Source organism: Amblyomma mixtum, chromosome 6 (assembly GCF_055824585.1).
Source record: "Amblyomma mixtum isolate Tamu chromosome 6, ASM5582458v1, whole genome shotgun sequence".
Taxonomy (NCBI): domain Eukaryota; kingdom Metazoa; phylum Arthropoda; class Arachnida; order Ixodida; family Ixodidae; genus Amblyomma; species Amblyomma mixtum.
The window spans coordinates 93,222,864-93,238,673 of record NC_143017.1 but is presented as its reverse complement, the minus strand read 5'-3'; the positions used below and the strand labels follow the sequence as shown (position 1 = coordinate 93,238,673).

At 47.4% G+C, this 15,810-nt stretch overlaps 1 protein-coding gene across 2 annotated transcripts; it reads left to right on the top strand.

Moving 5' to 3' along the window:
• Window positions 1–1,031: 1,031 nt before the first annotated feature.
• LOC149339710 (glutamine synthetase-like) lies at window positions 1,032–13,072 on the top strand. 2 transcript variants are annotated; one of them, XM_089550550.1, is made up of 6 exons: window positions 1,032–1,094; window positions 3,693–3,873; window positions 8,244–8,405; window positions 8,915–9,201; window positions 10,097–10,465; window positions 12,154–13,072. In XM_089550550.1, the coding sequence occupies exons 2-6, from the start codon at window positions 3,702–3,704 to the stop codon at window positions 12,265–12,267; spliced, it is 1,104 nt and encodes a 367-aa protein (XP_089406676.1). In that variant the 5' UTR covers window positions 1,032–1,094; window positions 3,693–3,701; the 3' UTR covers window positions 12,268–13,072. The 2 variants fall into 2 exon arrangements, with proteins under 2 accessions (XP_089406676.1, XP_089406675.1); XM_089550549.1 differs by lacking the exon at window positions 1,032–1,094 and adding an exon at window positions 2,283–2,469.
• The last annotated feature ends 2,738 nt before the right edge of the window (window positions 13,073–15,810 follow it).

Below are 15,810 nucleotides of genomic sequence, written 5' to 3'. Positions count from 1 at the left end.
CGGGTCGAGTAAGCAGACTGCTCGATCCCGGACCCGCGATTTCCTGCTCTTCCCAGCCTTTAAACTCGTGCCTTCCAGTAAAGCTCGTTTTATTTTGGCGCAGTTGCTGTGTACCGATGCCAGTACACCTCAGCTGATTTAGTACTGCTACTACCTGTTGTATATTTGGTTTTGGTTTTGTTTGACGATCACTGCCGCTAGGAGGACTAGTGTCGCCTATGTATAAAATCATGCGATCCTTGAATAAAGGAGGTTGGTGTGCTGGTTGCTCGGCAGGCGCGGCCGCTTCTCATTCATCGGCGGCACACGCCGATACAACAATAGCTTGTTGCAAATGTACAATTGAGAAACGAAAGATTAGGTTGAGTTTTATGGGGGTTTAACTTCCCAAAGCGACTCAGGCTATAAGGGACGCCGTAGTGAAGGGCTCCGGAAATTGCGAGCACCTGAAACGAATAGAGGCTGCCACAGACGGCCAATGCAGTCACTGCCATACTGCGATTTTGGCATTTCCAAGCCTTTTTGTATTGCTCGATCACTGCTGTGCTCGACATCCCTGAAGGTCGTACAAAAGCGTGTGCCTTTTTCCCCTCCTCTCCCTCCTGGATACTCGCAATTTTCCAGTCTGCGCCCTCACCCTGCGCAGCCAATGCTCAGCGCCAACAACTTTCACCCTGAACGTCGTCTTTGGCGACGCGGCCATGGTCTCCGGCTTCCGAGCAACAGGTTTGCGCGGACACAGGAGGCGTTCCCGGCGTGGGGCTAACGTCGAAAGGACACGCCATTGTTCTGAATGGGCTGCGCAGGGACAAGAAAGGAAAGGGAAAGTGCGCGGAATGGAAAGCAAGGTAAACACGAGAGACTCGAGTAACTGGACCCACAAATTATCTCGGAGCAAACGAGTCGTGGACACGAAAGCGCGTACCCGCAAACCGCTAGCAACAAAATGTCCGTTTTTTGTGTTTCTCTCCCTCTCTTCTCCTCTCTATCTTCTTCGAACTCTGCTTCTAGTATAAATAAGAGCGGCTTCGCCGCTATCGCGTTTCGGGACAGGGAGACGAACAGCCTCCGTCGGGTGCCACGGATAAATATAGGTAAGTCCTTCGCGCAGATAGAGAGGAATTATTTTGTCGCTTTTTCGCGTCACGTTGCTTCGTAAAACACGCATTTTGATAAGTATGGGCAAGAACGTCATTTTCAAGATTCCCGTTCATCACACTTGTCACTCGTTCTATATGCATCGATAAAAGCTTATCGTATATTGCGCTATTCGATACTGTTCATATTCTCATAAAGGTAAAATACCGCACTTTTCCTGTTGCTCACAGTGCAAGAAGTCGAGGCTTTCGTGACAGCATCATCTTATGTCCAAGGGCAAGTCGTCGAAATAAAAGAACAGAGAACCATGTCAAAAAGGACCAAATAACACAATATAGCTTCGTAGTGGCATTTTATGGCCTGTCAGCACAGTCATCCCTGCGTTTCACACAACAGTCTTCCCTAAATCTTTAGTGATGCTAGCTGGGCAGGAATTAGAAGCGTCAGAAAGAGAAGTGGAAACTTAGACGAGACGGGCTTTGGAGCCCCCCTCTCCACCAAGACGCCCAGGCTCCTTCTGTAGCTTCACCTCCATGACAATGTGTTTCGCAGCTAATTTAGGAAGGCACAAGACGGACACTAAATGTTTCACAAAGAATGTGTGCTCTCGGTTCAAGCGATAATGCTTGCAAGCGAAAACTTGACCTTGTTTAGAAATGTTGCCTGCTGTGAGTTTTTATGGTTAACGCTCACATGTTCCATTGCATTGCTTTTCGTGGTTGACTGAAGAAGAAGCCTTTGGCGTGACATGTTGCGGTCCTTGAGTTTTTTATTACTTTTTTGGTTTTATGTTTTGACGTCATTGGAGCAACTTTACGAAACAATATCTAAAACGGTGCTTTATTTTATTCGTATACGGAGAGATAAGAACGCCGGCACAAAGAGGGCTGGGAAATAGACATTTTGATTGCTACACATCCAAATGGTCCTCATTTTTGCGAACGCATTATTTACTTCGTCATTGGAATGAAATTTAACAGAGAGGATACTCAAAGCTGCGTTCTTTTCTCAGGAAATTATCACCTTTTTGAGAGAAACTGATAGAAAATACTCTAGAAGTTGCTTTCGCTACTGTAGTGATAGAGAGTCTGTTTATGACGGGCTGCTCACTGGACTATGGGAAATAATGACGTCAAAAAAAAAACGAAGATGCGGAAAGAGCGAAAGCCGCAAGGGTAGCGTGATCATCTGCAGGTATAGTCTAGGAGAAAGAAGAGAAAGACATCAGGCAGCCGCGATGGGATGCGGACTATGGGCTGCTCGCATTGGGGCAGTCCGAAGAAAAATCTCTCTTTAGTACCGACCTTGTACCAGGCGTCCAGGAGTGCCTACCTGACAAACCTAAATTGCCCCAAGCGAAGCAACGAACAGGTAACCCTATCCAGTGTCTCAGGGGCACCGTGCGCACCGCGTGGTTTGCACTGTTGTCATGATCTGCATCTCTGCCAGTAGCGTGGGCTGCCTGTAACGAAAAGATATATCTCGTTGTGCTGAGATGGTCGGTCATACGCATAACTAGCAGAAATCACTGGTGTTAGAATCAATCAAGTTGTGCATCTGAGACCTGGCGCACAAGCACAACACGCAGCTTGGTCACGAGTGAGAGATTCTTGCTTGCAAGGTATGCCAGATGGCAGGAGTGCACTGATGGATAGCAAATCGTCCGACTGTATAACCTGCACAGAAGCTTGTGAAACCGATGCTAATGAAATTGACGCGACGCTTTAGAGCTACAGGCTATTGAGTACGAACCTGGGGTCAAGATGGAGGCTGCCTGTTTGATGCAGGTATGCGTGTCACCTACAATATATGGGATAGAGGTAATATCGAACGCTCTTTTCGTGTTACGATGCAGTGAGCATCTGAAGCGAGGATTATTAAAATCACATTATTTTCGAAACGATAGGAAATCATGTGCTAGTCATCGCCCTGTTGTTTTGAATGGCAAAGACTTTCTGTTTGTGGACGTACGAGTAAATGGTACTATCGAGAGCAAACATCCATGCCATGGGAAGAGCAATCTAGCTGGACAGTTGCCACATTTGCCATCTACCACTACGAAGCATTACATTGCATGAGTCCGACTTTCGCCTCCAAAAGTGTCGTTTCGAGCCAGTGGCTGAGAGATATATCAACTTGGTTGCTACTCACATTTCTTGGAGACTTTCGTCCCTGTTAGTACGGGATAAGTTGCCATGCGCATGCGCAGATGTAATGCTTTTTTATCGCGTGTTTTCTGCATTTTCGAACTCTTATTTCCTTGATGAGCAACATATCAGTATTTAAATTGCGGCCTTTAAGTGTGAAATGGGGCTGATGGGTGGGTTTTGTTTATTCTCGCATGTTTCATCTTTTTGTGCTAAAATGTTTTCTGTAAACGTGTTCCGAATTTCAAGCCAAATCCGATATTGCAGATGCCGCGCCGTAGACATTAGACCGACTCTTTAGTTTTGCACCGTGCATGCGTTCTGACTGTTCAGGTAATTATCAAAGTGGGGGTTTTGTTCGTTACGGTGCGGGATTTGCGACTCACTTTTGCTTCGCAGGCGTTTTTACTTTTCGGTCGCTTAGTCGTGTGCCCACTGTTTTCGCAGAAAATTGAAATGGCCTCACCGGTGCCGGCTCGCACTTGCAACCAAGTGCTCATGTCAAAGTATCTGAGTCTGCCCCAGCCGAACAACCAAATTCAGTGCACTTACATATGGATCGACGGCACTGGAGAGAACCTTCGCTGCAAGACAAGAACCTTCGACTTCGAGCCCATGGACCCCAAAGGTGACGAGTGAATGTGATACAAACTTCTGCTGCACGGTACGCGAGTACAGTCGGATTAATGACACCCACGAATATCACGGCGGAACATATCAGAAAGATTATCCTTCCAATGCCTTCAAATACCCTTGTCTGTAACAGTGGGAAAGGGCGCTGCTTTGACCAACAGCTGATTACGTCGTGCTGCTAGCATAATGCTACGAGCAAGGGTTCATGAACTATAGAACAGGCCGCTGGAGACAGCTGGAGCTGCTTAGTGAGTTCGAGAACGAGCCGCCTCGACCTCATTCTTTTTGTCTCCTGCATGGTCCACATAGCCTATTCATGGGCGTCACACTTTCCTCTACGTTGGGAAAGCCCGCAGGGCGAGTTTAACATCGTCGAGCGAATGAGGACTTCAAACGGATAACGTGAGTCACTTGAGATTTCACAGAAAGATTGCCGCTTGCCCAGAGACGCGCTAAGCAATAACTGTGCTTGCTGATTTGGTCAGTGATGACTTGGGGTCTATTGTAGCCACACAGCAGCTTCTGGGACATATCCCATTCCGTGATAAACCGCGAAGGCGAGAAAGGCGGCGGGCTTCTTCAGTAAGACACACTCTCAGCATGGAGGGATCTTCATGAGGGTCATCAGCAAACTTGAGTATGATACCCGAGGTACAGCGGGGGGGGGGGGGGGGGGGGGGGGGGAGCGTAGTGTAGGAAGAACTGACTGAAGGCAGTAGACTCATGACGTGCTGTATTGAAAGCGTAGGTGATGAATGGCAGGACGCTTTCCCAGTTCTTGTGTTTTTAATCAACGTTAATTGACAGCAAGTTGGTGATCGTTCGGTTCGTGCGTTCAGCGAGACCGTTTGTTTGTGGACGGCAAGGCAATGAATGGCGCAAGTGTGAAGCGCAGGAACGGAGATGTGTCTCCACAACGTCGACGGCTACCTGGCGGCCATGGTCGCAAATGATAACTCGTGGAGTTCCATGGCAGACAACTATAGATCTGAGCATTAAAGAGGCCATATGATATATTGTAGCCTAGGGTAGGGCTGCTGTCTCACATTACCGGGTAAGGTAGTCAACACAAACCACAATATAACGGTTCCGATTGCAGGATTTCGGAAATCGGCAGAGGAGATCGGCACATGGGTCTTCAAAAAGTGCTCGGGGTTTTGTCTCAGGGTAAAGGTGACCTGATGCAATGCGTGTAGGACGCTTATAGCGCTGACACTTAGTGCAGCTGGCGACGTACAGGGGCGGTGGAAGAACGCGAACAAAGCGGAGACGCTCCACCATTCGCATTTCTTTTCATCACGCTTTTACTTAGGTGATGGCAAAAAGACGCTAGAGCCTTCCATGATACATTCCAGGACGGCTCTAACGGCTTTTTTGTACCACCCACGTAAAAGCACGATGAAAAGAAATTGGAAGAGTGGAGCGCCTAGTCGCCGCTTTGTTCGCGTTTCTTTGCATCGAGAAGGTACATCTCAGTCGCGGTCAGTATTTTTGGCCAAAAGAAGCGTACCGGTGCAAGATGAAGCGTCCGCGTCGACGCCAGATGTCCAGAAGTAGGGTCATCATGCATGGCCGGCAAGACGAAGGTGTAGAGACCCTTTGGAACACCCAGTAGTGCTCAGTGGCCGGCACTATAACAGTTTTTCTTTTCCACAACAGAAAGTCATGGATACAAAAGGGGTCTGCAGCTGATAACTTTCGAGCAGCTGCAATGTGAGACTGTAAAGTTGTATCTTTCCGCTCTTCCTCTGTGAACGTGGTGACATCGAGAAAAGCCGGTGATACTGACGTGACGCAGTGATCGTTATTATCGACGTCGTACTCCGTTATTGAAAGGGGCAGGCGCGAAATACAGATAGTAGGTTGAGGTAAAGAAAACCTCGCCCACACCCCTATATATCGTGGGTAGGCGCTAAAGAGAGTCCGCGTGGGCGTACCGTCGGCCACACTTTTATGCGCCGGTGGTGATTTTGTTGCTGGAGTGCCTGTCGTGCAAGCCTGCCGCACGGGTGCCGGATGTTAAGTAGCCAGCAGAGGGCATGATGGTCAGTCAAGACGATGAACGGGTGTCCTTAGAGATATAAACCGGAAACGCTGCTTGGCGAAGACGATACTAAGGGAATCCAGCTATGTGGCTGTATAATTACACTCCGGCTTACTAAGGGAGTTAATCGTGTGCCTAACAACGTGGTCTTTGGCTTCACAGCACTGGACGAGAAAAGCGCTGTTTCCAATACCGCTTGCGTCAGTATGAACCCCTGTGCGGGCGGATGAATCGGTTTCAAAGTACAGGGTGCGACAGGAGAAGGCAATTTATTTGGCGGAAGGTGGAGTCGCACTCAGGGTCCACTGTGAAGTTACACCTTTGTGAAGGAGACATGTCAGAAGGCATGCGATGTCCACAAAGCGATGAATAAAAATCGCTAAAGTATGACCATAAGCCCTTGAAACTCCGCAGCTCCTTTACAGAACCGGTGGTTTGGAGGACTCGACCGCTACAGTCGTGGAGCGATCAGGTCTGATGCCGTCTTTGTCAACTAGGTGTAAGAGCATAAACTCTTGACGCACACTGAATTGGCACTTACTGCAGCTAAGGACAACGATAGCTTTGTGCATGTAGTCCAAGACGAGAGCTAGACAGTCGACAAGCTAACTAGAAGAATTTCCGAGAATTGCAACATTGTCTAGGTCACACATGCGTATTTCTTGCTTAAAACCGCGGAGTATAGTGCCAATAATTCTCTAAAAGGTGGCGGGCGCTTTTGAAAATTCTGAATGGCATCACATTGAATTCACAGAGGGCGGCAGGTGTAATAAACACAGTTTTCTCTTTGTCCGCTGGATACCTTGATCGGAGGCCAAAAGAAGGAAAGTAAGAGGCCGGGAAGAGGCAGCCGATGGCATCGTCCATTAGGAGAACGGGGTATACGTCTTTTCTGGTAGCGGCATTCAGACGACGGTAATGAACGCAAAGACGCCATGCGGAGCCCTTCTCACTGACAACAATCACGAGATCGGCCATAGATTCGACGACTCTTGAGTAACAACTTTGGCCCGCATTTCTATCACTTATTCATTGATCACTCGGTTGGGAGGAGACAGCGTCAACTCTATGAAGGGCCCAAGACGAACGATTGGAAGACGGGCCGTGCGGCTGTGAAAAGTCAAACACGGATGAGTGTTGCTAAAGGCGGACCAACAGGGCATGGAGCTCATGCATGGGGAGCCAGTTGTCGATCATGGGAAGAAATTGAGATTCATTGGTGAGACTCGCTCACTAATTGTCCAAGGCGTCCTTAACCAAGGCAACGGATATGGACGGGCCTGTGCCGCACGTTCAAGTTTCAAGCTTTGAGGCAGAACTGCTGACTCTGTTACTGTCTACAGTTCAGTGCAAACATTGGTGATGCAAACCACGGCATGATGAACCAAGGCATTATTGTTTATAAAAGTCAAACGAATCGTTTCCACAGCTGCATTAAGCATGTCGAGGTTGGTGCGCATACAGCCGAAGAAGGGGGAACACGGTTTTACGCGAAACACAGAACGCCGCAGTGATGTTGAGGCTTAGTTACTTATCTTGAGTCTTAATTACTGACATGTTATGCAGACTAAACGTGTTTTTAAACTGCTCTTCAAACTGTCACAACGCATTGAGCAACGGCAAGAGACGAACATCATGTCTTGTGTAAGCTGCGCCAGAGAGCTAACAGGGCCCGGATTCAAAAGAGAAAGCATGGCAGCTTGTCCGAAATCAGCCAGCTCTACCTGACCCGGTCTAGAGCTTTGCTGGTCAGAAGTACGAGTAGAAGAAGGGGATGTTTTGGAATTCTGCACCTTTTCGTGGCCAGAACAGCGCGACGAGACAGGGACACCATGAAGACAAAAAAAAAACTGCTCTATCACGCACTTCGAGCAGGTTAGGGCACCGTAATGGAATCAAACTGAAATTTACCTCCACCGTCTAAGCCAGATACCCAGCCGAGTGCAGTTCTGTTGTTGGCCGAGAAAACAGTTCGCTATCCAGACACGACGAACTCAGATTCGGCACTTTATGAAAAGCCTAGTCATTAAAATGATTAATTTTCATATGCTATCACATCGTCAGGCAACAGGAGCAAAATCAGCGAAAACAAAGCAAGGAATGGAAACTCGACACGCTCTTCAGAAAGCCAAACATAGGTATGGCAGCAGGCTTGGCAATGCAAACGGGCAAAGGCCAAACATTTCCAGTTTAAATATTTCGCCTAAGAGCCTATAATCATAGGTCTCAATACGCACGAACTGCAGCGAACCCGAGACAAAAATATATATATATATATTTAAAAAGGTGTGTCCCCACAAGGAGTGTATGATGCTTCACAGATTTGCCCATTTGGAACTTTGACGGATCGAGCACGGGCCAAGCCGAGGGCAAGAACTCTGACGTCCACCTGTACCCGGTGGCGCTGTACCGGGACCCATTTCTGGGCGGTCCAAACAAGCTGGTGCTCTGCGAGACGTACAAGTACGATCACACACCCCACGGTAAGAGCATATTATTTTCCATGCAGATAGCGACCCATGCTCGCAAATCGCAAAACACAACCAATATGCATACTAATGCAGAGAGTATAGGGTACATCTTCAGAACGTCTTGCTGAACAGTTTTGGTCACATAACGCGCGATGGCTTAAAAAGCATTGGTACCCTTAATCAAAAATTGACGACAGAAGCATTCAGACCAAGTAAGTATGCCGTAATTTAATCTAATTTATTGCGTCAGGATTATGAAGCGCCTTATAACTAAACTCGATAGCATTATGTGAAAATAATATGAATTCCAGGAGGGTTTCAATTTTCGGTTGTCAAGAAGCAACGACAGCTAGACTTACACAGGGTACTGATACGATAACATGTCTTTCAGTTTTAGGACACTTCTCTAGTTCGTATACAGTCAGCTTAAGTCTCCTTACGCAATTTTTCCTTTCCATTCACTAATTTTGACGAACCGCTACGCGTAATCCTGCTTCCTTTTCTGTGCCTGTTCGGTGCAGAATCGAATAAGCGACACCAGTGCAAGTTAGCCATGGAGCGGTGCAAGGACCAGAAGCCCTGGTTCGGCATAGAGCAAGAGTACACGCTGCTTGACGTGGACGGCCGGCCGTTCCGGTGGCCCAAGCAGGGCTTCCCAGGACCCCAGGGACCCTACTACTGCGGCGTCGGTGCTGACCGCGCCTACGGCCGGGACGTGGTCGACGCGCACTACAGGGCCTGTCTCTACGCCGGCGTAACGATATCTGGCATCAATGCCGAAGTGATGCCTTCCCAATGGGAGTTCCAGGTTCGCACCGAGCTTTTCGATCGGCACTTATGGCCAAGCTCGAAATGTTTGCTGGGTCTCCGGAGAAGATGCGTGTTGAGAGCTCTGATATGGATGTGGTTTTGCCCTAATGAAATGCCCGAGTTTCATCCCGACGAATGCGCAACAGGCAGTGAGCAGTTACCGAAATTTAGTTACTCCGCCTATGTCGCACGAAGAAACAAGTAAACGTTAAGGCCGGACCGACCGACAAATCAACTTTCACCGTCCATCTAACTACGTTCAGCTTTGTGAGTTTTAAGTAAATGAACTACATGTTGGGAATCGGAGCAATCTTTGCAGTCGATGCAAACCAGGAACTTGCATACGAAATCGGCTGATTCAGATGGAGTGGCAGTCTTAAGAATATGTTGGAATAACATAGCCATGATTGTTGCAAGCCAGGTAAAACGGGAAATTGTTGGGAAAGGCCACTGTTCTGCAGTAGCATAAGTTGGGCTGAGGACAGTGATGCTATAGATTTAGACCTAATACTGAACTAATCTTAACAATGAAGAACTCCGAAAGAGAAGTCCCTTTGCAAGGAAGAGACGCTAGTGTATAAACCTGAAAATTGCATGAACAAGCCAAAGATGAGCTTAGAAAAACACTGCTCTGCAATTATGATGTCAGTCGTTATAAAGGTGATGTTGTACAGAGCATTTTTAGATAAGCTCGAGAAGTGCTTATGCGACGGAAGAGAATGTGGACAAAAAAATTTGTACTTTGAGCCGCAAACTTCCTTGAATATTTCCTTCACTGTTTAAATAGTATTTTTGCTGAGTGATGCAAAAAAAATGGAGCACTGAGAACATCTATTTCCTTTTTCCATCGACGTGTTTGCAAACACTTTCGTTTCGCGTGCACGATCCTGAAGGTCGGGCCCTGCGAAGGAATCAGCATCGGTGACGAGCTGTGGATGGCACGCTTCATCCTCCAGCGGGTGGCCGAAGACTTCGGCCTGGTCGTTACTCTGGACCCGAAACCCGTGTCGGGCGATTGGAACGGCGCCGGCGCGCACACCAACTTCAGCACGCTGGCCATGCGCCAGCCTGAAGGCATCCGCTACATCGAAAAGGCCATCGAGCAGCTCTCCCGCCGTCACCGCGAGCACATCAAAGCGTATGACCCGCGCGGAGGCCTTGACAACGAGCGCCGCCTCACGGGACAGCACGAAACGTCGAGCATCCATGACTTCACTTCGGGCGTGGCTGACCGCGGTGCCAGCATCCGAATCCCTCGACAGGTAAAAGTTTCGAGGATCGCATTTCATAACTATTCTCTGCTTGTTTCACGCCTTTTTTACCACTTTACTATTGGTCGCGGGGGGTAATGGTGTCATGAATGGCAGCTGACCAACCAACCACAGTCGGAAGTTCCAGTTTTGAAGGCTGAGTGCATCAATGACAAGATATGAAGTCAATGAATAGCTTTAAGATGCGTTAAAATGCTTTATACAGGCCCTGAACTTTCCGTTTATTCACTTAGTGCGCAAAAAAGTCCTCGTCGAGGCGCTATTACAGATGCGAGCTCACTAGCCTGCCTGCTTAATAAAAGTGATTGAAAGACACTGGATAAGTTTATTTTTCTTAAACACCTCATTATTCTGTATGAGGGGAGTTGAAAAAAAACGCCTCATAAAAAAGTATGCAAGGTAAAGTGAGAACTGCGCCATTTTTTATCAGTCACGTGCATTTGCGCAAGTCGGTGAAGATGACGAGGGAAGGTTTCAGTCCCGATGCCTCTCCTCCTTTCTCATTGCGCACCTGAAAGTGTTATGTGAAACCGTTTGTTGAGCCGCCAAAAAGAAAAAAGATTTCCTTCAAGTTTTTATGTGTGAGGATCCTTCTCCCAAGAAATAGGGATTAAGCTACTGAGTGGCAACCTAGACACTACTCGCGGTAGCAATACCAAAATGCTGCGTCTCCCTGCATCCTTCTTTCCAATATTTGCTTTGTGTAGGTATGTTAGCTTTACATCCTTACTAGTGCCGAGCTTATGCATTTTTTTGTTACCGCGTTTCTTAAATGTGACTGAAGGTTTTCGTTGCAAAATCACGACTTAAAGGGCTCAAACCCATGCAAAAATTTTGTGTGAAGCCTCGGAGTAACTCGGGCGAGCTCGGGTTAGTTCGGAGGAGCGTCGCGCAAACTGTAGCCAATGGGACGAAGCTCGGGTAAGTTCGGAGGAGCGCCGCGCCAGCTGTAGCCAATGGGAGGAGGGCGTCGCGCCAGCTGCCGCTGAGCGGAGAGAAGGTCCGAAGATGCAAAGCAAGAAACGAGGTTGTGTGCATATTCAGAGGCCAGAAAGCAGAGGCGAAGAATGAACACATCATTTCGCGCGTCTACTCGGTGTAACTATGTTAAAACCCTACCACTTTTTTGCATTATGGCCAACATTCTGGGTCAAAAATTATGAAAATCGGAAATTGTACGGAACTCTTGTGGAACTATTGAAGGTAGTGGTCCATTCTTCAGGTGTTTATCAAAATTTTTCTTTTAGAGTGTTTCCCTCGATCGCATCGAACAGTGCAGACTGCCATAGAAAACCAAAGCGGAAAGCTTTTGACAGTAACAAAAACGTTAATAGAAAAAAAAATACAAGATTGCCGTCGGGTGATCTGTGGGTATATGGATTGGTGTGGCAAAGTCGTGCATTATATGAAAAAATTGCGGTCATAAATGGTTTCTCGCTCAAAAATGCTTTCGTACACAATTGTTGGGTATAACAATTCAGTGTTAATATAGATTCACTAGCTCGAAGCAAGTTTTCAGGCTGGTAGCACAGAAGTTTGTGATTGTTGGCGACCTCGTCCACACGATCCTATCTGGCATGGTGTATTTGGATGATTTATTCCCATTTTCATCAAATGGTTCCGCCTTTGTAACAGTCGTAAACTGTGCTTATAGTGTTTCGTTTCTCGCCTTGTGACAGGTTTCAGAAGACCGCAGAGGCTACCTGGAAGACCGGAGACCGGCCTCCAATTGCGATCCTTACAGCGTGGCCCGGGCCATCGTTTGCACTGTCTGCCTCAACCAGGCACCGTGACTCATAATGACTCGATACGAGGACGTTTGTTGCTTTCGAATGAAAACCCTGCGAAATCTTTGAACGGCGACGGAGGAACTCATCCCCCTGTTTCATAGTATCGTTTTCAAACATGACAACCAGTGGTAGTAAAAGTAACGCAATAGGAATATAATTATTAGTCGAATGAGTCTGCGTTGAAACGCAGACGATATATGCTTGTTGTGATTACGGGTCGTTTGTTTGTCTAACCTAGTAAGGGCCACATATTATAGTGGCGTGGAATCTAATGCATGCCAAGAACAACATAACCGTTGTAGATTTAATATACGCATGTGCACCTATAGGTTGCTGTCACTGTGATCTCAGTTCTTTATTCTCTTAAATGTTTACAGTAACAAAACTAGCATTGTTAACAAGAAGTTTATACACGGAGGAAGCAGGCCTTCCAATCACTCGACTCTGATTCCAAGGAGTTTGATACACTACTGGCGCGCAGACGGCAATACGAAAGAAAATGAGTGTTACTTAAAAACGTAATATTAAAGATGACGATCACAACAGCCCCTCTTCATTTTACAGGCGCCATGATCTCACACAAAGAAACCTGTACGTACCTGCCCTAACTGTTTTAATCATAACTGCGACAGTTATAACCATCTGCTTAACTGATAAAAATATATATTCAGAGCTAATGAATCAGCCTTCACTCTGCTAGGTATAATACAACCAAGGTGCACCGCACCCTCTTTTCGTCTCACGACAGAATGAGCTTCGTACAAAGGCTCACTTGTTATCTTTGAAAAGCAATAAAGCAGCTGCCTGACGCCCCGATGTTTTTATGCGCAGTCTATGACTGTTGCCGAGCTGAGCTGAAGCACATCACATCACATCACATCACATCACATCACATCACATCACTTTAATTTCCTTAAAGACCCCTTGCGGGGTGTTACATACGGGGTGCTTACATAAGCACAACTTCGATTTACCGCATTATGAAATTCTAGAAGCCCGTGTAGTGTGCGATGTCAGTGCACGTTAAAGAACCCCAGGTGGTTGAAATTTCCGGAGCCCTTCACTACGGTGGCTCTCATAGCCTTTGTCGCTTTGGGACGTTAAACCCCATAAACCAACCAACCATTATTATACACACAGGCGCAGCGTCATGCGACCTCCGTTCCGCCTAAATAGGTAACACAGCGTTATAAATGCCGCGTGTCGTAGCAATTCTCGCTTTTCAATAGGAAATATCCGCGGGAAGAGTGCCTCGCGCTCCCATGGCATCGATTGGTTCAGAAGATTTATCCAGTGCCGTTCTTTAGTGGCAATAAAATTTCACTAGCATGTCTTGGAGACCTCAAACGTGAGCAACCAAAAACATCCGCTTCAGCCAGTGTGGTTGGAGAGGCCTACACTAAACGGTACGAGCCCGTCGTTCTGCCGTTCCAACACACGCACCAGGCGTGGCAAAACGCGGCCGGACTGCAAGCAACAGCTGGCGTGAGTTGCTCAGGGGAGCGTATGGTTCAATTCTTCACCTACACGTCAACGCGCTGAGAACGATGCTCGCTTCGTGAGAAGAACGCGTGAAAAACAACCACCCATGCCTGCAGCGCGCCACGCCGGAATGCAGGAAGCCGGGCCGGCACGCTTTGTCGGGGATGCGTCCTTCGGCGGATTCAGACGCCACGAGCGCGGTGAATAATAGCGAGCTGGTGAGCGCGACCTCGTGTACCGTTTGTGTCCCGTCTGTCGGCAGCCGGTTGCACTGCACGTGGTTTAACGTGTTTGCGAGAAAGGGCAAACGCGCACCGCGCTGCTTTGCGGCATATATTTTGCGGCCTTCGCCACAGCTGTCGCGATAAGAGATGATACCTGATTCCGGAACTACGTGGACACCATCAGCGCGTGGAGCAAGTACCAACGCTGGCGATATGCCAGTTACATGAAAGCAAGGTTTCTCATCGCAAGAAGGACAACGTCATATTCACTAAATTGATTACAAGGACGGAACAAAACAGCTTGGGAAAAGAAAGGCCCACGAAAGCAATCGAACCTAAGCCATGAGCCTTCTTTGCCTTCCTTTCATGTGCCCTCCTTATGTCGCTATTTTTAGCGCCGTCCTTAGAATCGATTTCAGTAATGAATCAACTAGCCCCAACCAATCCATGACTTGATAATTTTCACGTTGAACACATACATCTGAACCAGTGGCCCAGACCGGGGGCGCAAAATGAACTTCTCTCTTCCTTGCGATGTAGATGTGTCATGCCTCTTCGTAGAATGGTGCGTGCGTGTGCGCGCACATGTATGTATCCGTGAAACAAGCACGTGGTTAATGCTAAGGGGCGGCATGTTAACGGGTACTCGAGCCTAACGCCATAAAAGTGAGAAATGCCCTCAGTTCTACTAAAGTAAGCACTACTATTGTTTCGATAGTGTTGGCGGCTGCAAAATGTTTGTTTGTTTATAGGGTTCAACGTCCCAAAATCGACTCAGGCTATGAGAAGGACGCCATAGTGGAGAGCTGCTTATAATTCCGACCACCTGGGGTTCATATAAGTGCACTGACATCGCACAGTACTCGGGTCTCGAGCATCTCGCCTCCATCGAAACGCGACCGCCGTGGCCGGGATCGAACCCGCGCCTTTCCTTCTGCAGCCGAGCACCACAAACACTGAGCCGCCACGACGAGCTCACAACATTCACAAGAATTAAGTTAAAACTTACAACGTATTCAGGCTCTAAACCATATAGAAGTCCTTACAAGCAAGATTTCCTGTCATGCTAGTTTAGCATGAACCTAATATAGTCGTACTTTTCAAAAAATTAGATACACCCATTTTCCTTCTGGAGCGCTCGTTTTACTTGGCGCTGCCTTTTTCTTGACAGTTTTTGCCTGTAAATGAGCTTTATATTACTGCCTTTGTCCACTTAAACACCCCAAAAGACTGCACATGTGTTTATTTGCTGGTGCTGATATGAGGGGCTTAACACGCCAAAGCGAGACATGGGCTAAGGGATGCCGTAGTGGAGAACTGCGAATTAATTCAGACCACTTGGGGTTGTTTAAAGTGGACCACTACACAGCACAGAGGTGTTTTCGCATTTCGGCTCCAATAAAATTTAGATTCTGTCTTGGGCTGTGTGTCCGTGCGCACGCGCGTGTGTTTCGAGCGTGTACGTGTGTGCGTGTGCGTGTGTGTGTTCCTGAGTTCCGATGAGGGCGCCTTCAGTGCCTGGCATGATCGCGACACTAGTTAGTACAGAGTTAGTGTAAGCAACTGCAGGGATCTAAGCAAAACTGGCATGTTTTTCTTGTATTGGAAGAAAAAGAAAAAAGAAGATACAGCTGGACTCTTGGTGCGCTATGAGTAACGCGTCACCAAGAGCAAGACGTGTTTGTCTTTGCTTGTTTCTGATGATGAGCAATAAAACAGCTTACAGAATTTTTCAAGAAATGCCAAACGTTACAACAGTACCGCAGAACTTGCAAAATAAGGAGATAATGGAAAAACAATTTTAAGGTCACATAATAAACATTTCAATATAAAAAAACAG

Bases quoted from the DNA above. Each gene is read 5' to 3' on its own strand.
- LOC149339710 (XM_089550549.1), top strand. From the start codon at position 2,341: ATGCGGACTATGGGCTGCTCGCATTGGGGCAGTCCGAAGAAAAATCTC. The intron at 3,874-8,243 runs GTGACGAGTGAA...GATGCTTCACAG, and splicing joins CGAGCCCATGGACCCCAAAG to ATTTGCCCATTTGGAACTTT. The intron at 8,406-8,914 runs GTAAGAGCATAT...TGTTCGGTGCAG, and splicing joins GTACGATCACACACCCCACG to AATCGAATAAGCGACACCAG.